This window comes from Sarcophilus harrisii, chromosome 2 (assembly GCF_902635505.1).
Source record: "Sarcophilus harrisii chromosome 2, mSarHar1.11, whole genome shotgun sequence".
NCBI classification, from domain to species: domain Eukaryota; kingdom Metazoa; phylum Chordata; class Mammalia; order Dasyuromorphia; family Dasyuridae; genus Sarcophilus; species Sarcophilus harrisii.
In genome coordinates, this window is record NC_045427.1 from 622,199,056 (window position 1) to 622,220,850 (window position 21,795).

Genomic DNA, 21,795 nt, shown 5'->3' on the forward strand with positions numbered 1-21,795 from the left:
GATTTACTATCTTTCTCTCCCATGGAGATTCTGTCACTCTTTGTAATGTTAGTTTCAGGTCTTATTTGATTGGAAATATTTTTCCCTTTACCACCATTTTCTATATGTCCTTTTTGATCAGATGAATAATTTCTTCTTAGGCTTTGATAGTTTTATTCCATACAAAGAGCTAATAATAATAACTAATAGCTAGCATTTATATGATGCTTTTAGGATTAAAAATATTTTGCAAATATTATCATATTTGATCCTCACAACAACTGTAGGAGGTAAATGTAATTATTATCTTCATTTTATAGATGAGTGTGTGGGACAGTGAACACTAACCCAAAAGAATTCAAATAGACATTTCTAAGAGTCAGAGTAGAAAGCAGTTTATTCAGGTTCTGCAGAAAAAAGATGTCACCTCCATTAGCATGGTCTAATGGAGCAAGGCAAAGAAAAGGCAACAGAGAATGGTTTTTAATACACTAAAACAATTTTTACCCCATCTTGGGCCTCAGCTGTCCCGAATTTGTATCAAGGCTCACAATCTGTAATCTAGGGTACAAGAACAGGTGGACTATAGATTACAATGTGTTTTGTGCGAGATTAAGCAAAGGAGGTTTTCTTGGAACTGTAGCCCCAAACTATGGCAGGGGTCATATTCTGAGAAGGGTTCACATTCTCTCCTGTTTTCTTTTGTATAATATATGATGGTTCTCTGGAAGCAGGTTTCTTGGGGAGGTTTTCTGGAGGCAGCCTTAGTTTCAGTTCACATTAATAATCACTCCAAATGCAGCCAGCTGATAAAATCCAAATGTTTATTTTCTCCTTCCAAGTCTTATCTCTTTCCTTGGGCCCAGTTAGCTTTCTGAGAGGCCTCTCTCCTTCCTTGGTTCCAAGAGCTCTTGCAGCTCGTCTTTTAGCTCTTCCAGCTTCTGCCTCTAGCTCAACTCCAACTCGTGGCTTCTCAATCTCCAACTGATGCTCCCCTCTCAATCTTTTTCAACTGAACTCTCCTGACTGAGCCCAGCTGTTTTTATGCTCTTTTAGAGGTGTAAGCTCAAAGGTTGCTGAGAGTGGGATTATGGGAGGTATGAATTTGGATATCTCATTGTGAACCCTGAACTCTCCCAAACGTGTGAACTAATGTGTAAGCTAATGTGTGAACTCTCAAAGATATTAACTTAAACATTGTTTCTATCAATACTAGTGACTTAACACCTTGTAAGGATTTGCTCTAATGTGCGAACCAATAAACATTGTATCAATTCCATTGAGTTAACACTAGGATTCTAACACTCTCCATCCTGTTTTTGAAGAAACTGGCAGATAAGTGATTTGCCCAGGATCTCACAGTTAAGTGTCAATAAAATTGAATTTAGGATTCTCTGATTCCAGTTTGAGCACGCTATCCACTGTGCCACTTAAGCAGCATAGAGATAGTTTGGTGTTGAAATAAAGAGTTTTGGACTTCAGAAAAGAAAGGACTCAAATTTAACTTCCTACCCTTACTGCTTGCCTATTTGCAGGAACATTACATAACCTCTGAGGTTCAGTTCTATTATCTGTAAAATGAGGATGACATTGTCTGTTGTGCCCACTCAGTATTTTTGGAAAGATCAAGTGAGGTATAATGTATCTAAATCAAGTACTTTACATTAATTAAAGAACTATATTAATATAAGCTATCACCTCTGATTGAATGATTATGTCTGTAATATAGAAATTAAGAATTTAAAGGGTCATTGGGACACATCCTATTGTTCTTTATGGTCTTAACCAGCTTTTCATTGCTATATAATTATTTCTGTTCTAAAATTCCAATTTCTAATTGGAAAATATTATTAGAAGATCGCTTGTGTTTCCCCCTACTCTCTACCTCAAATTTGTCACTTTTCTGTTGAGGGCTTAATATTTCCCAGAACAAACTTTTGGTTTTCTCTTACAGACCCCATTTGTTCCTACACAAATCAATAGAACAGTGCTCAACAGACATAAATTCCTTTATGCTCACCTTTATACTATAGAAGCACATATCCAGCTGATTTAAGTCATATTTAGAGAGCGCACATCCCTCAGCAGTGATAGCCAGAGCCAACACCATGCTATATTCTTCTTGCAGAAAATACCTATGAATCCCTTCTAAGAATCCATGGAATATTATGCAATAATTCTTTGTCCCACCATCTAGAGCTATACATTGTGTTTTGAGATTCATGCTTTTAATATACCTTCAGTGTTTCAGAAGGTGCTATTCCCTTTCTTCTGGTTTCACATTCTTCTACCCACCAACTTGTTGATACTGGGTTAATTCTTCAATACCTTCTCCAAACATTTTTTTCTTAGTTTTTCTTTCTTTCTTTTTCTTTTTTTTTTTTTTGATTTATTTCTTCCTTTCTGTTAGATAATTCTTCATTTAATTTGTTACAGCAAAGAGAAATGTCCTTCAAATCCATGTGCCTTCTGTTCTAGTGGATCATTCAGTTTGCATTTTATATTGTATTTACCTTTGCTTCCAAGCAGGATCACAAACAGAACCTTCCTTTAAGTCACTGGAACAGGCCCTTCTGTTCCTTAACTTTTATTTCTTTAAGTTTCAGGTACTTTGAGTCCCAAACCCTCATTGTTTTATTAGTCTCCTCTCCCATATCTATGATGAACACTAAATTGATTTATAATTGAAGTGATTATTTTATATGGGGTTGCTGTAGGAACCAAGTTGATTATTTGTTTGAATGCCATATCCTAGTCATCTATCATTCCCCTTTCTATAAATTAAACAGATTAGATTGAAACATGTTGCACTGACCTTCTAAGATTGCATAATTTGGTCAACAGAACGACAAAAAGGAAACAACTGGAACTATAAATAGAATGAAATTACTGGAGATAAATATATGAAGGCTGTTTCAAATGTTGCGGCAAAAATTGCTTGTGAAGATGTTTCCAGTTTAAACAGCTGTCCCATCTCTTTCAAAGAGCCAAAGAGTTTACCTGAGGAGCTTAAATCTGGCACCTAGAGGTGGAGTGGAGTGGAATAGAATCAGGGAGACCTGAGACCATATTTTGCCTCAAGCACTTCCTAGTAGTGTGAACCTAGAAGAGTCATTTAACTTGTTTACCTGAATTTCTTCAAATGTAAAATGGGGATAATTGTAGCATCTACCTCCATAGAGTTTTTGTGAGGATCAAATGATATGAAATTTGTAAAGCCTTAAAGCTTTGGAAGCCTTAAAGCACCATTATCAATTTTTTGTTCGTTAGTCATTTTTCAGTCATGTCTAACTTTTGGGGTTTTGTAGACAAAGATCCTAGGGTTGTTTGCCATTTCCTTCTCCAGCTCATTTTTATGGATTAGGAGACTGAGGCAAACAGAGTTAAATGATATGTCCAGGGTCACATAGCTGGGAAGTGTCTGGGACCAGATTTGAACCCTAATTAGGCCTGGAACTCTAATCCACTGCATCTCCTAGCTGCTCCTGTATAAATGCTAGTTATTGTTAGAAGATTCAGTAACTTGTATGTATTTATTGAATGTTCTGGGCTCTAGGAAGGGCAGTAGCTTAAGAGGCCAGTCACTGTGGGGTACATTTATTTGTATATATATGTGGGAAGAACTTAACTCCTGAATAGAGACAGTGATTTTCAGCTATTTAGGCAGTGTCCTGTTGATTGAGATTCAGTTCTAGCGGAAAAATCAGATATGAATTAGTCTCAGGAATTCTGGGGATCTCACATCCATTTATCTCAGCCCCAGCAGAATTCCTTAGGCCATAGTTTCAAGGATCTAGCGCTGTCTCTCTAAATAGAAAATGAGGCTCAAGACTCTTGCATTGACAAAGACTCTGTCCTAATGGAACTAAATGTCCTTTCTAACTTCATCATCTTTCAGGATTGTGATGAATTTATCCCAGTCTGGCAACAGAATAATACCTGTGCCTCAGTCTCAGCTTGAATTCTGTTGCTGATGCTCACTATAGGTTCTTAATCCCTGATGATGATGTTAGAAGACAACATATTCTTATGTTCTCATCCATTGTGTTTGATGTCCAGAACAAGGTGTAATATAGTTGATTTATGTTTGATGTCCAGAACAAGGTGTAATATAGTTGATTTATCTAATCTTGACTATCATGACAAGAAAGTATTTTCTTAGCAATTCGGTATTCAACTTGCCATCTGTCAAAGTGGTTCATCATATGGAGTCAAGTGAAAGCAAGAGAACAAGCAGGATATTGTGTGACCCAGTGGTCAATCTGATGAGAGTACGTGGAAAACTATTGTACAGGATGGGCAGCAATATACATCAATGAAGGGGAAACATTTACATTGATGTGATCAGTAATTAATTTAAGGTGAAAGATAGTTACAATGGAGCCTAATTTTACAGAAAATAGATTACTGCATATTACAGATTCACTTATGAAATGGAAATCGATTCTTCCAGCTTGCTTCCAGGTAAACTTTTCTAAGACACTGAACTAGAATTTTGGAGAGTTAGAATGAGTGCTAGTTCCCCCAAGAGAATTGTGTATACCATCACAAAGGCCTCTTTCTCACCTTGTTTTGCACCTAGACATTAGTACCCATTAGCAGGGAGGCAAAAGTGTATCCAGAGCATAGCAATAGGTAGGTTTTATCAGGCTTTCAAACTAGAGACCCCTCTTGAGTTGACGTTCTTGGAAGATGCAGCCTGTTTTGATCAGCTTTATTTAGTGATTTTTCTCAGAATGGTATTGGGACCTGCTTTCGCTCACGCAGAGATATTTCCAAACACTATTTTTATCACAGGAAAGGTGATTTAATTTCCGGAACAGGCAAAGGTTTATGACTTATCCTACTGCCTTGACCTTACTGCTAGATTCAGCTGTGTTCCTCTTAGAATGAAGCACTTCCTAGCCCAGAATGGGAAGCCTGCCACATCAGTTTTGACAGCACTCATATCAGTATCAGTCCTAAAGTTAGATAGGAAAAGATCAACATGAAAACAACAATAATCACAACATGTTTGATGCCAAAGACCTTTCTTACAAAGCAGAATAATTTTATAGCCCTACTGCTTGGGAAGAGCTGTTTCATTTTCAGTGTTTTGATAATGCCTTTTTTTTGTTTTGTTTTGTTTTTTACAGTGCCTTCTCCCCCACCCCCAATTTTATTGGTTTTCATTTTATTTTTAAGTTTTTAAAATTAAATTCCATTATTTCAATCAATAAAAATTCATTTCTTTGCTCCTCACTCCCCCCAAGTCTTTCTTAAGGAAAAAAAAAAAAACATAACCTTTGTTAAACATGTGTAGTTAAGCTAAACAAATTTCTATTATTACCATGTCCAAAAAATAAATATATTTCACAAATATATTTTATTCTTCTCTCTAAGCCTACCACCTCTCTGTCAGGATATAGGTACCCTGTTTTATTGTGGGTTTTCTGGAATATTGTTTGTTACTAAATATCATTTGTTATTGCATTATTCAGACCTGAAAATGAATCACTTACACTAAACAAGTGAGTTTTTAGCTTTGGATAGTGGCAAGGATAAGAAGAAAATGCTTAGCATAATTTCTGTCACATAGTAGGTGCTAAATAAATTGTCTCTGGTAATATTATTGTTGTGGAAATTGGTTTGTTGATTCTGCTTATTTCATTCTACATCAATTTTTCTGACACCATTCATTTCATTGTTCCTTGGCACATAATTCTATCACATTCATATATCATGACACATTTAGCCATTCCTCAATTGATGAGCAATTCATCAGATTCCAATTTCCCCCCCCCCCCAGAAACTTTGTTTACAAAAAAATAATCCTTAGCTTTCTTCAATTCCTCCAATTGATTCTTTACACTCAGGAGACTATAAGCCATTGATCTTGGCCCCCACACTCACACTGTTAATGTGTAAATGCTTGGCCTGGTTCTCTAGACTTCTTGTACTTTATTCCCCTTTGTGAATTCTTAGTTACTGCTAACCTAGTTATACCCTAGAATTTGTCTTAGGCCTTTCTGCCTTACAGAAGCTATCCCTGCCACATGGAATATCTTTTCTCTTTGAATCCTCCCCCTCTTTTACACTTCAGATTTCTCTTATGAGACACCTTTTCCTATTCCTCTTGTTTTAAATGCTGTTACTTTCTCAAATGATCTCCATTTACTCATCTGTGTAAATGTTATATCTCCCCCAGAGCTTAATACCATACTATATTTAGGAGCTGCATAATAAGTGAATTTTGTTTGGAAAAGATGTAATTGACAGAGGCAAAGTGACCTTGTCTCAGAATCCTAGAATTTTAGATCTTGAAAAAATGAGTTCAATAACTTTTTAGTCCAGACCTAAAAAATGAATCTCTTACACCAAACAAGTGAGTTTTTAGTTTTGGATAGTAGCAAGGATAAGAAGAAAATGCTTAGCACAATTTCTGTAATATAGTAGGTGCTAAATAAATGGTTGTGGTTTTGACAGCTTGAATTCTAGGACTTCTGATATTCAGCCTTGGACCTTTCTTAGGGCTAATGGAGAGAAATGAAGGACAACAGGAAGTGCGACTATTAAGAGCATTCATCTATGAAAGTGGATTAGACTTTTGGCTTCAGATCCGGAAGATCAAGGTCCAGATGTAGTTTAACCTTTGATATCTAGAGCTCAAGAAAATCACTTCCTCCTGATAGGCAGATAAACAGGGCCCCTCAGTGAATACTCTAGAGAAGCCAGTCTCCTAAAACATGTCACTGTATATCTAAGACTTTTAATAAAATTAAAAATCTGACCAACAGCATTTATTTTAGGCTGCTGAAGCTCACTTCCAAATGCAAAAGGTACCATGGGTATTCAATGAATGGGAAAAAGGAAGAGAAGAAAATAAAGCATTTATGTAACACCTATTATCGACCAGGCACAGTGTTAAGTACTTTAACAATATTATATCACTTGATCCTCAGAAGAATACTGTGAGGTAAATGCTATTACTCCCTATTTTATAACTGAGGAATGTGAAGCAAGGATTAAATGACTTGTTTAGAATCACCCAACTGAGTCAGGGTTTAAGGCTAGATTTGTATTCAGAACTTCCTAACTCCAGGTTTCATACTTTGTCCACTGTACCATCTTTCTGCCTTTTTAAAAAGAAAAAGAAAAAGGCACTTGGTGAAATGTTGGTGAAGTTTCTGGATAATCCTTTTTTTTATTATTATTAATTGTAGTAAGTTTATTTTTTGATACATATTGCTTTATGAAACATTGGGAGGGAAAAATTAGAGCAAAAGGGAAAAAACATGAGAGAGGGAAAAAAAAACCAGGAAAAAGAAGTGAACATAACATGTCTTGATTTACAATCAGTCTTCTTAGTTCTTTTTCTGGATGTAAATGGTATTTTCTGTCCCAAGTCTGTTGGAATTGCTTTGGATCACTGAACCATTGAGAAGAACCAAGTCTTTCTATAGTTGATCATCACACATTCTTGCTCTTAGTGTGTACAATGTATTCCTGGTTCTTCTTGTTTCACTCAGCATCAGTTCATGTAAATCTTTACAGGGCTTTCTATAATCAGCTTGTTCATTTTTTATAGAACAATAATATTCCATCATCTTCATATTCCCCAATTGATGGGGAAAATTTGCCACCACAAAAAGAGCTGCTACAAACATTTTTGCACATATGGGTTCATTTCCCTCCTTTATGATTTCCTTGGGATATAGACCCAATAATGGCACTGCTGGGTCAAAGGGTATGTACAATTTGATAGCCCTTTGGGCCTAGTTCCACATTGTTCTCTAGAATAGTTGAGTCAGTTCACAACTCCACCAACAGTGCATTAGTGTTTGCCGAACAATCCTGATGAAGCGATTGTATGAAATGCTGGAGATGGACATGCATCTTCTAGAAGACAAAATGACATTACTGATCATAGAACCTCTGTAATCCAAATTGGAATTCAACCTATACTTTTATATATTGTGAATATTTTTCATAATAATTTTGAAATTCCACAGGGATTTTTACATTTTAGAAGCCTATTCACCCAGGATCTAAGCCTCAGCATGAGGCTAAATTTGGAAACTTTTGAAGTGTCACAAATTTTATCAGAATCCTGGAACATTCTGTAATGTGGCATTGTGTGGTGCCAGACAGCAGGCCAATGTGAGCAAGGTTATAATTGACTTAATATAGGACTACTCAGAATATATTCTTCACTCCTAAAGTGAGATATATTAGATAGGAAAAAATACATACATGAATAGACATGTGTGGATTAGAGATAGAGACAGAAGTAGGGAGGAAACGCAGAAATAGAAAGACAAGCAAGGGTGAGAGGTAGGCTGACACATAAGAAACAGAAATACAGAAAGGGAGACAGACAACCATGGTGATTGCAAGAGGCTGAGAGATTCTGAGACAGAATTAGTTATGAGAAAACTCTTCAGATGCAAATAAGTAGCTTCCTCACAATTTAATCTTAGGAAGCTGTCTCAGACTCTAAGAGGGTGAATAACTCATAGACTCTTTATTTCACAGATGATTTGAACCCAGGTCCATTGGACTATGGGTTCAGCTCTCTGTCCCCTTCATCATTTCCCTGCTTTTTGCTCTGTCTCATTCTTTTTCTATGTTTCTGTATCTGTTCCTCTATGTGTATTATGTGGATGGAACATTTGTTAAGCCCTTGCTGTGTGTGCAAAGCACTGTATACATGCTGGTTGTACAAGTGAAAAAAGTGACAGTCCTTGCTCTTGGAGGTGGGGGCGGGGGGGAGAAAACTCCAGATCACATGTTTCTGCTGCAGTCAGATGAAACAATCCCATGTTTCTGAGGATGCAGCCCCAAAGCAGATGGCCGTGCTGCTTCTTTAATATTATTTACACTGAGAAAACCATATTACTTTCTGATTTGAATCCTTTGTCAGGGCCAAAGGAACCAAAGGAGCAGTTACTTGCTAGGCTATATCCATATAGAATAATGGCTAAAGGCAGCATGTTAAGATGGTTATTCCCACGACTCTTGGTTTTGGGTTCCTGATATCAGGGCCGTGGTGGTCAAGGTAGAGGTAATAGCCTAGCACAGGCTGCCTCCTGCCTCTCCCTAACATATATATATGTGTGTACATAGTTTTTTTGTGTGTGTGTGTGTGTGTGTGTGTGTGTGTGTGTGTGTTCAGGGACTAGACCTGTGATTTTATTGGTATAGGTAACTCCCAGATGAGAAGACTCCCTTTACCAAAACAGTTGGGCAACAACTCTGAAGTTTATGGTCTTAGAGAGTTGCCTAGAGCAGAACTGTCAGATACGTGGTCCACAGTCCACATGAGACCTACCATATTCCCAATTGTCACCTGTACCAGATTATAGTATAATTGGGGAATATTTAACCAAAATATATAAAAGTACAATGAAGCAAAGATATTTTTAAGTTTTAAAGCATTTTAAAGTTGTCAATATGTGGCTTGTAGAAATCCTTAGGTACAGATTAATGGCCCCCATTTCTTTTTGAGTTGGATCATATATGTGTGTTTTTGTGTATGTATATATGTAAATATGTGCATATGTGTATATGAATGTATGTAAGTATGCTTATCCACATGTGCAAAGCATCTATACACATATGTGTATATGTACATGCACAAGCAATATAGTTATCTCTTGCGTGTGTATACTATGCAAAATATATGTATATACACACATATGAAATACAGGTGAACATATATAAAATGAATTGTATGTATATGTATGAAGTATATGTATATATTCCCTATATTTTATCGTTTAGTCCCTTTAGTTGTGTCTGATTGTTTGTGACACCATTTGGAGTTTTCTTGGGAAAAATACTGGAATGGTTTCCTATTTCATTTTACATATGAGGAAACTGAGGCAAACAGGGTTAATTGACGCCCAGAATCACACAGTTAGGAAGTATCTGAGGCTTGATTTGAATTCAGCTCTTCTTAAATCCAAGCCTAGCACTTTATCCATTGAATCATCTAGCTGTTTATATTTCATACACACACACACACACACACACACACACACACACACAAAATAACTCAGAGAGTGGATTCTGCCTCAAAACTGAGGCTCCTCAGTCCATTCTTTTTAATAACTTTAATGTCTTACATAATAAGCCTGAAATTTTGGAGGGACATACATACTCATGCATAGAAACACTTAAAAAAATATAGCAGGTCACACTCAGGTTTGCTCCAAGGTATATTTTTTTGGGAAATTTATATTTGAACCAAAGTTGGTTATTATATAAAAATAACTTAATAATAAAATGTAAAATGTTGCAAGATCTTTTAAATAATGACTATTATTCTCATTTGCATCTCCACTACTACTGTTGTAGGACTTCTGTTTAAGGAGATAATAATGGTCCCTCTGCTCTTTTATTTTAGTCCTTTTTGTTTTTAGTCCTTTTGTTTAGTCCTTATGTTACAACTCTGTTTTGAGGATTCTTCACTAGCAATTTGGGTCATCGAGTCAGGTAAAGCTGGTGAAATGATTAGGGACTGTCCTCCTTCTGTTTGCATCCCTATTGTTTAATATAGCATCTGACACAAAGCAAGAGCTTAATAAATGCTTTTTCATTCCTTCCATTCCTTCATTCATGTTTTGTTCTGAAGCATGTTTATTAGAATCATGGATACTTGAGGACAATGTCCAGTGGTTTCCCCATGCAGAGGGGATTGACTAAATCAACCAATTGCTTTTGTGTAAATTAGGCTTAGCACTGGTAGGAGATTTCTTTAGTATTGTTAGTATTGAGACTCTTTTAGAGTACAACAGTGATTCTAAAAGCATATGGAGCTGCAAGTGATGAAGGGTCTTTTTCAGGGTAGTTTCTAGTCCTGGAACCTGGGACAGTGAGTGGTTAAATGATGTGTCAGAAGCTGGACTTGAATGCAATCCTTACTGTGACTAAGGCTGGCACTCTCCATTGTCACTACTTTCCCAATCCTAATTTTCTAATAGGAAGAGAGAGATTTAATATAAATTCAGGAGGGCAGATAGCATGACAATTGTGGCTAAGTGGCAGATGGCCACAGGTGTTTCACGTGAATAGTGGATAGGACTCTTAAGTTTTCTTTCCATGTGCCAGAGATGTCCATGGCAGAGCAGTGTGCTCAAGACAAGCTAATACCATGATAGGAACGTGCATCTGACTCTTACTCTATCTAATCAGCACTTTTTGTTTCTCTCAGACCTCAGTGTTTACTCCTGCCTATGGCTCCGTGACCAATGTGAGAGTCAACAGCACCATGACAACTGTCCAAGTGCTCACCCTGCTTCTGAACAAATTTAGGGTAAGTCAGCCTGGAGAAGACATCATTCTCATGTTCTGAGGGGGAAGAACCCTGTGGAAGTCCTGGGTCTGTGTAGACATACACTTGTTAGGACTTACAAGATGCTATAACCCAGAAGTTATTTGGGTGATAGACATGTGGTTTCTTTAAGGACAGGAATCAGCAAACTATAATCTGAGGCTGGTTCCTACTGCTTATGAGCTAAGAATGATTGTGTACTTTAAAATACAATAAAAGTATATTTTAAAAATGGAAAAGCCATCCTTATCTCACTATATAAATACAGATGGTGGACTGCATTTGGCTATTGAGCCCCAGTTTTCTCACCTCTGTTTTAGGAGGAGAAAAGTCAAATTATGTAGAATAATGCTTAGGACACTTTATATATTGGTAGGTTATACAAGAGGAAAGGCACATCCTATACTTTTAATAAGTTCATTTGGCCACATTTAAAAGATGCACATGTCCAAGGTCTTAGAATTTATACTATAAAGGACAAAAAAGCAGAAAGAAAAATAGAAATGAATATGATACTGATCTTTGCCCTTGAGGAGGCAGTATTTTGCAATGGAAAGAGTTCTAGCTCTCGAGTCAGACATCTTGATTTAATTCCAATCACTACCTGAGCTCCCATGGACACTTTGTCTTAGTCTTAAAAGGATCTGATTTTATATTCCTGCAGCAGACACTTATTAGTAGCTATGTGACCCTGGCCATATTTCTTAATCTGACTATGCCTTTGTAAAATGAGTAGTTTGGATTTTGTCAGTCAACATTTATTAAGTTCCTATTATGTTCCTGTTATTGTGCTAAACATTGAAGATACAAAGAAAGGCAAAAATAGTCCTTGCCTTCAAGAAGTCCTTCTAATGCAGGACATATATAAATAATTATATTATATATCTATATATATGACATAAATACATATGGATATATATGCATATGTACATAAATGTATATAATTGTACATATATACACACATATTTGCAATACATATATACAAATACATACATGTGTGCATGTGTGTGTGTTTATATGCATATGCAATCCAAGACACTAGCAGACAGGGGTACTAGGGAAATCCTGTTGAAAGTAGAATTTCAGTTCAGTCTTGAATACTGTGAATGAGGACAGCTATTTCAAAGGCACAGAAGGGGAACTGGAATATTGTATGCAAGGAATAGTAAATGGGCCTCTGAGTTTACTTGTGATTCATTCAGTTCTATGTATGTTATATCATGATTAGTAGGTCTCTGAGATCTGAGTCTATACCCATGATCCTCCAAGCTCACAATATGGTAGAGGAATCAGGATCACCACATAGATTCATATGATATAATGCAGAATGAGATGAGGGCTCCACAAAAGGTAAAAAAAGAACAAAAATTTGAATACACAGAGAAAAAAAAAGAAAGATCATTTCTGTTAGGAAGAGATAAGATAAGGTAGAAATGGTAGAAATGGCATCTGAATAATAACTATCAATAGGAAATTCAGTAGGAGTTTAGGAAAAGCAGATTTCATGTGGAAGGACAGCATAAGGAAACTCATGGAAGTTGCAAAGTATAGGTTATAGACCAGGGAATGGTATAAAGTTAAAACTATAAATAAATAGCTTATGGAATACATTGTATGTCAGACTAAGCAGTTTGGAATTCAGATATATATTTGATTATATGTGTGATCTAAGCAACAGCTTAGAAAACTTACTCTAGGCATGATATATATGGATCTGATGGATTGGAAAGGTCAGACCAGTTGGGAATCTGTTGCAGTACTTTAGGTGACAGGTAATGAGGATCTGATATTGGGGGCAAGAGGGGGGAGCTATAAGAATCAAAAGAAAGAGACTAGATCACCAAAAACTTAGTAATTGTTTGGATATTGGGAACCATGGAGAAGGGCTATAATATTCTTCTCTAAAATATAATATTCTCTGGGAGCAGGTTTCTTTTCAGTTCAAATAATCACCTCAAATGCAGCCAGGAGTTAAAGTCCAAATTCTTTATTGTCTCTTTATTGTCTCCTTCCTTGGTCCCGGTTAGCTTTCTTAGAGGCCTATCTCTCTCCTTGGTCCTGAGAGCTCCTGCTGCTAGTCTTTTGCCACTGCAGCACAAAGGTGGAAGATGGATTAAATCTGTCTCCTCCTCCAAGAGCTTCTAGTGGGCTTCAGTGTCTGGCCCTGAGAGCTTCTTGCTTATATGCTGTACACTAAGTATACACCAGTCATTATATCACTAGGAAACCATTATTTGTTGTAGGATTAAATCAATGCTAAACTATATTTAACCACTGTTTCCTCAATTCCATTTAGTACCTTGTTTCAGGTTCTATCCCATAACCTCTCCTTGTAGAATCAGATCAATCATACTGAACCATGCTAAATTAGATAATTATTGTCTCTATCAATTCCACTGTCTTAGCACCTTGTAAGAATCCTAACAAAAGGAGAAATAAAAAGATGTTTTTCATTTTTTGCTTGAGTGACAAAGAGAATAGTGGGTTATTAATAGAAATATTTGAGTTAGAAGGAGAAACAGATATGACAAGGCCCAAGGTGATGAGTGAGGTTCAGACATACTGAGTCCAATACTATGATGAGACATCTCTAAGTCCTAGTACTAATATATTATTCTGAATGTTGCAGGTTGAAAATGGCCCTAGTGAGTTTGCACTTTATGTAGTTCATGAATCAGGAGGTAAGTTTTAAGCATTCCTTCTGAATGGTAACACCTGCATTTGGGTTTGGGAAAATTTCGGGGGACTCTGATAACATTATGTTTTTGGCATAAAGTAGGTGCTTTACATATATACTTATTCATTGAACTATTTGACACAAATAGAGAGAAGGAAATCAACATTTATTACATATTTATTTTGTGCTAGGCACTTTACTGCTCATAGGAAAGCACAGTGATGAGTTGGGAGAAGACAGTACTCAGGCTCCTGAATCCCAGAGGTAAAGGCTCAGTGAATCTATGGCGCTCAGCCAAAGGAAAGGCCAGCTTTGGTTGATCACTGCCAATGAATAATGGTAACAACAAGAGTTCACATCTATAAAGAACTTTATTCATCAAAAAAAGCACATGTCAGTGGATGATGGGCCTCAGGAAGTCCTGAGTTCAAATCCTCCTATAAACACTTATTATCTTTGTAACCCTAGCCCTGGTCAAATCTTAGCTTCTCAGGTCCCTCATCTATAAAGATACAAAGATATCTATATACCTATATAGATATAAAAATACATTATTATGGAATAATTTGGCCCACTAGGTAGTTCTAAGGCTCAAAGGGCATAATATATGTTAAGCATTAGATAAGTGTGAGCAAAGATGATGATAAAAATGGGCAGAATCAGGATTATTTTTATTATTTATGTTATTATGTATAATAATTTTAGACTACCTGGCGCTGTGTGATCCTCAGCAATTCACTTAGCCCTATGTGCCCAAAGCACATAGGATTTGATCTACCAAGCCATATCCACATTGGAAGAAGTTCCTACACCTAGAATGAATTAGTGTTGTAGAGGCTGAGAGGAGTAGTGTTTATTTTTTGTAGGAATTATAGGAATTATACACTTATTCATTAGTATTTAGTATTCTTACACTTTTAGATCTCATTCTAGTAAAAAATAGTTTTGTTGTCTTTTGTGGTCCATGTAACCTTATTATATTCTTTTTTTAAAAAAAATTGATTTTATTTTAAGCTTAAATATAAAAGAAATAAAAGAAAAATAGAAAAAGGGAAAAAGGCAGAAAAATAAAAAAAAAATTACCATGTACACAGCAGAACATAAGAGAATTTAAAATATGAAACAAGAAATTACCATTCCAGGAAAGCATGCATATATAAATACCATACATTGTATCCAAAACTGTCCATCTATTTTTTCTTTTCTTTGCTTCCTTGTAGATTCTTTTGTTTTATGTTGTGCTTAATTCATTTTTTTTTCTCTTTACCCCCCCGTAACTTCCCCCCAAAAGGCTACAATTAAATGTGAATATATACATATATATACACCTATCCATAGATATACACATATAAAACATATATGCATACACATGTACAAACACACCCATACATTCATATATACATATATTTGCATATAAAGCATATGTATATATGTTATATACATAAATATCTATAATCATGTACATAGATATGTATATATTCATAAACATCCACGTAAGACTGTACAATGCTTATTCTGTTTCTCTGAAGGTGTATACCATCATCCTTGGTAATTCCAAGTCTTTTCATATTTTTCTAAATTCACCAACTTATATCCTAGACCACAGAAATACTCCAATTTTATACTATTCAGTAATTTTAAATTGTTGTCTTATTACATTTCCATTTCGAATCTAGATTGAACTGAGCTAGACCTAGCCTAGAATAAAACAAATATTAGTAGCTATTAAATTTGTATTCAGTGACAAAGCTCAATAGGAAATGAGCAAGAGGTGCTCACAGTGGGTGTTACTTGAATTTACCAAGTGCATAGATGGGAGAATGACTTAGTTCTCTGCTCAGTATTCAGACAAAATCTTGGGAAGAGAAAGCAGAAGTCAGAGAAGAGCTGGGTGTGTGTGAGTTTTGCCCTTGATACTTCCTATTGTATAAATTAGGACAAGTAAGGGAATCTCTTTCCATCCATTTCCTCATCTGTAATATGAACAAGCTAAATCTCTTCCATTTCTTCCTATAGGAAGATGCTGCTGCCTTGCATTAATTGTTAGACTCTGCTTTCAATTGCTCTTCCACTAGTGAGGATGGATTCACACTGAGCCTCTTAGCACTCTCTAACCCAGTCTGCCACATGATAAATCTCTATTGGCCAAGTCCAAATGCACTTCTCATTTGGCTTATCAAATCAAACACATCATTTGTTGCCTGGAAGTGGGTGATTATTTTTCATTATTGGTCATTTGGAATTGTGATTGGTCATGGTGTTGATAAGAGATCTTAAGTCTTTCCTCTTTCTTAAATTTCCCTAAATTCTCCTGTACATAGTCCTGTTATTACTTCAGCTCACTTCCCTGTAAATCAATCCATATAAGTCTTCTCAGGTTGCTTTGAAATGCTTTTTTTTTTTTTTTTTAGCCATTTCTTAAAGCACAGAAAAAAATATTTCATTATATTTAAAGACCATTATTTTGTTCAGCCATTCACTAATTGATAGTCATTCATTCCCTTAGTTTCTAGTTCTTTGACACCATAAAAACTGCTGCTATGAATAGTTTTATGCATATGGTTCTTTTTATTTCTTTGGGGGTATAGTCTTTATGCTGATTTTCTGGGTTAAAAGGCACTCACAGTTTAGTCACTTTGGGGACCAGGTCCAATTTATTACTAGAATAGATGGACCAATTCAGTTTCACCAACAAAGCATCAGTGTGCTTATTTTAACCCAGCCCCATCAATATTTGTCATGTAAAGAAGAGAATGTTTTTCAAAACAAAATGAGACAGCTGGATCTTATTTACCTTCCTCCAGAACGGACAAAACTAAAAGACTGTGAATATCCACTTATTTCAAGAATCCTACATGGTCCATGTGAGAAAATCGCCAAAATATTTCTGATGGAAACAGACTTGGGAGAAGAAGTTCCTTATGATGTAAGTAGGAATCAGCATCATAGATACTATGGAGCATATGTGTTTTTAAAAGGAAGAATACTTAGCATCTAAGCTAAGTAGGGATAGCTGAGAAAAGCAGATAAAAAAAATCCCTCATTTCTTCTCATTTATTTTGACTGGTACCCCACTAAACCTTTGCAAAGTCCCATCAGCCAGAATAGACTCAGATCTATGGCCACTCCACCCATATTATCTATAATGAACCAGCTAGCTTTTGTAGCTGTGTTCACCCTCCACCCCTCACCTCCACCTCCAAGAAATGACATAACAAAGAAACCAGGTAAGGGGGAAATTGCCTTCATGTCACTTTTTCCCCTGCATGGTGGTAAAAAGCTTCTTGGAAATAAAAAGTTTTATTGTGTGTGTCTTTTGGACAATCCAGAAAAATTATTTTAACTAGGAGCTTAATCTCAAGGTCAAGATAGCTCTCATTAGAGCTCAGTCTTTTTGGTTCCCAGCCAAATGATTAGCAAATCTCCAAAATTACCAGTGGGAAAAAAGATTAGCTAATTGTCGATCCCACAGAGTCTATTCCCATGACAGAATTGTTTAAATGTTGTATATCTCCCTTTCACCCCACCTCCTCCATTACTTTTCTGAGTGTTATTTCAAGTTCAATTCTCATTGTTCAGGAGAATGGGATTTGAACCACTCCCCCTGAGAGAACTCAGTGTGAGTGTATTTCACTATTGAATGCTTTTCCTAATCTTCAGTTTAATATTTCCTCTAATGGAGAATAGTTCTTCTGAAAATAATAATGGGACCTTTTTTTTATTTCTGCACTCACTGTTTAGCTTCTATTAGTTGATACCTAAGGATTTTATCAGGGGCAGGGTGGGGGAATAGCATTTATAAAGAACAGAAATGTCTTGTTGCTTGGGAATGCCAATAAAACCATATTTGAAAAGCAAAAAAGAAATAAAATTAAAGAATATTTTACAAAAATATTAAATCTTCTTGGATCTTCTAGGTCGCTCAGTACATTAAGTTTGAAATGCCGGTGCTGGACAGTTTTGTTGAAAAATTAAAAGAAGAGGAGGAAAGAGAAATAATCAAACTGACTCTGAAGTAAGCAGCTCCAAGGAATCCATATAGTAGCTATCCATCAGGGTTACCACATGGATAGCAGAGAGAGCATCCCCCATTAGGATGGCAAGGATGCTTTTCTCTTCTCTTCTCTCTCTCTGGCTAAAGAGTTCTTTAAGTTAATTTCAGTAAATCCAGTCTCCCAATTGCTCCACACTCATGCTCCATGGCATTTTTGTGTGGCTGCTGTGACATTTCATTTATTTTTAGTTGGAAAGTAGTCTTGAGATCTCCCCTCTATGTGGTATAAGGGAAACAGAGAATACTGAAAATGTCCTCAAAGTCACAGAGACAGAAAGTCCTATGTCTCTCAGCATTCCCATTATAAACTGTCAGTGTGATAAAGTGAAAGGTGGCATTGAAATGTCCAAAGAGATTTATGGGGGGGGGGAAGAGGGAAGTGGAATAAGAATTCTTGTGAGATGTTGGCTAGGCCCAGGGAAGATATTTTTAAATAACAGAAACTGTAAACTTGCTACTTGCTTCAAGCACAGATATTTTAAAAGGAGCTAGTCAAGTGATGAAACTTGATTGCACCAAATGGTGTTTTTAGATTTTTGGAAGGGGAAGTAATGAGGTACTAGCTGCCTACTCTCAGGTACTTTCCAATTATTTGGTTCTATTTAATTACAGGTGTGATCAGGAAGAACTATTCAAAGTTTTGGTGAGATGAGATCATTGAAATAAATCTCAGCTCTACTTGCCCAGAGGAGGAAGGGCAGGTAGCAGCCGCTCTTGGGGAATATTCAGTTCTTTTTATTGTTCATGTAAACAGAATAAGCCTAGAGTCCATAATTAGCTTTGTGTTTCTAAATCATCTTCACTTGGACCCAGGCTCCTTGGATAAAGTAATCAGTGTGGACCTTAATGAGCTGGATTGAAATACCTTTAATGCCCTTTCCAACTCTAAAATTCTGAGTTTATGCTCATTTTACATGAAAAAAATCATGTTTTTTAAACATGTACAATGACTTGCATGTGGTAGTGACTTAAAAAAAATAATCTATTCATTTGATCTCAAATCTCTTTCCAACCATGTAATAGAGAAAGAAAATAGTATTTCCTCCTGGTTTACAAAATTGAGATGAGAAATCACCAATTATAGCAGGTGAATAGTTTTTAAATTCATACCATCTGGGGGAAATGTCCCATCTTTTCATTATTGTTTACTTGAGAAAAATAGTACAGCTTTTAAAAGAAAAATACAGCAAAAACTCAAGGTTCCTGAACTCATCACTGACTCCCTTTTGACTCTGTGAAGCAGCCTCCAGAAAAATGAGGGTGCTGTTGGAGAAGAGAAGAATTCAGAGTATTGAGGGCACAGCCTAAGCCAAAATAAGGCTTGTGAATGTTTGAGAAGTGGGCTCATGGGCCACATGCCCTGCCATGATAACAAAGCATCCGGGCTTTCCCTGGGTAAAGATCCTACATTCACTATTACATTGGCTAGTTAGTCAAACACTGGGTGAGATCTGTGCATTGTGTCTCCCATAAGGTTCCGCACTCTCCGCTTGATGATGTTGCAGCGTCTGGCGCAGTTGACAGATCCAGAAGAGTTGGCGTAGCATCTGGTTTCCAGAATGACCAGGGATAGCAATTTTGGATTATGGAAAGGTCTACAGGATGCAAGCATCTGAAGCCAATCAGCTGTGATTCTTTGATACTCGCCCTCTAATTGCCACTTAACCAGCTCCGCAGAACAACTGGGGGATAGACACACTATTTATCTGTGCAGCACTAACACCTTATCTTTTGCTATTAACTGTATCTCTGGAGTTGTTCCCTCTGGAGTTGGTCTGTGGGGGACCAGATCAGATCTTAGGGAAAGAGAACTTTCATCTAAGGTACCTACAGCTGATATCTTTCTTTTGCAAGAAGATTCCTCAGAGTTTATAACCCCCTTGATTGCCTGGTAGTAGTGTAGAGTAGGACATGTGGCATGGGTGAGGAGATGTAATGGGAGCTGTAGGAACTTCTAGCTCCCATTCTTGCCATCCTTCTGGTGCCAAGTCCCTAAAGAGTTAGTTTGTAAGGCCGGTCCAACTAGTCTTTGCCTTTTCTAATATCTCTGAATAACCCAAATCACTGTTCCTTTTGTCACCAGAAAGGGGTGGTATGTACATCACACAATTTGTGTTCTCTCCTATTGCTTCTATGAATTCACCATAACTCACACAGTGTGGGTGTGTTACTGTGCTAGAAAACACCAACCTCAGTAGTGGTTGACAGTCAATTTTGAAATACTGTTATTTGTAACAATGCCCATTTCACTATGGTTTGGCCTTGGCTATTGGACTGTTGTGAATCTTTTCAGTGCAAACCTGAAAATCAAAGTCACTTAAATATCAAAGTCACTTAAATTCTCCTCTTTCACCTTCCCCTGCCCCTGCCCTCCCCCCCAATGAAAAAAGTCATATAGATGTTCATTCCAGTCCTTGCTCTTTACAAAGCAGTGCAATTGGTGGAATGTGTATTGCGCAACTCATGAAGGGAACACTGCCAGCTTCTTTTGGCTACTTCTAAAAGAGTATTATCACTCTGTTAGCATGGTGTACATCCAAGGGAAGGACTAGTTTATACAATATTCCCAGATAACCCTAAGACAAAATACTAAATGAGAATGGTGTCTGAGAGGTGCAAAACAAAGTGGTCCTAGTGATGCCCAGGGGCATGGAACTATTATTTCTACCTCGGAAACAGTGAGTCTAATACTTTTCAATTCCTTCAAACTGACATTTAAGCCATTAGTGCTTGAATTGGGAGGAAAGGGCTTCAAGTTCCCAGGAGACACGATACTGAAGAAATCTTGTATTTTTCGGCTAAGGAAAAATTCTAGGAATGAAGTGGCCTTTGCAAAAATATGCAGTTTCAGGGAACAGTCACTGGAAATGCTTGGTCAAAACAGAACCAAACCTATAGCCTAGATTCTCCTTTTGGACCAGAATCTCATGACCTAATTCCCCAGCTATTTGCCCTTTCTCCTAATAAATGGATAATAAATTTGGTGTAAATGGATTTCTGAGAGCTCTAAAATCAATAAGCATTTGTTTAGCGCTTAATGATCATAATTGTCTTCTTTGGACCCCTAAGCCAAGATCTGCTGAAACTCAGTGGGCCTGACAATGTCCTTAAAGGTTTAAAGAGAAATTTGCACGTGCTTTAAAATTTTCTAAACTAGTAATTTCCTTCTTCTAAAGCAGATTAAGTACCTAATCTGAAAGTTATAATCTAAGGAAATTAGTTGCCTGGGTCAATGACATATTAAATTACTTGTCTAGGCTCCCATAAATAATATATGCTAGTGTTAGAACTTGAACTCAGCTTTTCTTTCTTCTGGGTCAGCATCATCATTGCCTCTCTGTGAACACTTATAACATAAAAATTCCACTCCTGTGTCTGGGCTACTTTCTTTCTCTACAAGTTTGAGTATTTGAATATAACTGTTTACTATACATATACAAATAAAGCTTCAATATTTTTCTATAACTGTTTTTATTCTTTCTTGTCAGACTTAGATCAGCCAGAGGGTTTTCTTGCAAGTGGAATATATTGGATAATACTGCACTTGCTGTGATGTGGAACCTGGTAATAGTGGGAAATGAAAGGACTCAGTCCTGTGAGTTTCTCAGCATATCTCACTTACATATTTCACCTCAGTCCCATTATACTATACTTTTGTTTTGCCTCTCCTTGAAAGGCAGAAGCAATCATAGTTTAGAGCATTGGTTTTGTAGGGAATTTTTGTGGTCAGTAATAAACTGTCTTTAGAAAGTTTAAGCTTGTGCTAGGAAG

General features: G+C 36.6%; 1 protein-coding gene across 4 annotated transcripts in view; it reads left to right on the forward strand.

Moving 5' to 3' along the window:
- RASSF4 (Ras association domain family member 4) overlaps positions 1–21,014 on the forward strand; it is an 89,415-nt gene extending 68,401 nt beyond the window's left edge. For 3 of the 4 annotated variants that reach the window (XM_023499242.2, XM_012544918.3, XM_023499278.2), the window contains exons 8-12: positions 11,174–11,275; positions 13,923–13,974; positions 16,775–16,896; positions 17,888–17,985; positions 19,499–21,014. In XM_023499242.2, the coding sequence (XP_023355010.1) occupies positions 11,174–11,275; positions 13,923–13,974; positions 16,775–16,896; positions 17,888–17,985; positions 19,499–19,568 (444 nt within the window). In that variant the 3' untranslated portion in view covers positions 19,569–21,014. The remainder of the gene's footprint in view (positions 1–11,173; positions 11,276–13,922; positions 13,975–16,774; positions 16,897–17,887; positions 17,986–19,498) is intronic. The other variant, XM_023499299.2, reaches the window with a different exon arrangement.
- The last annotated feature ends 781 nt before the right edge of the window (positions 21,015–21,795 follow it).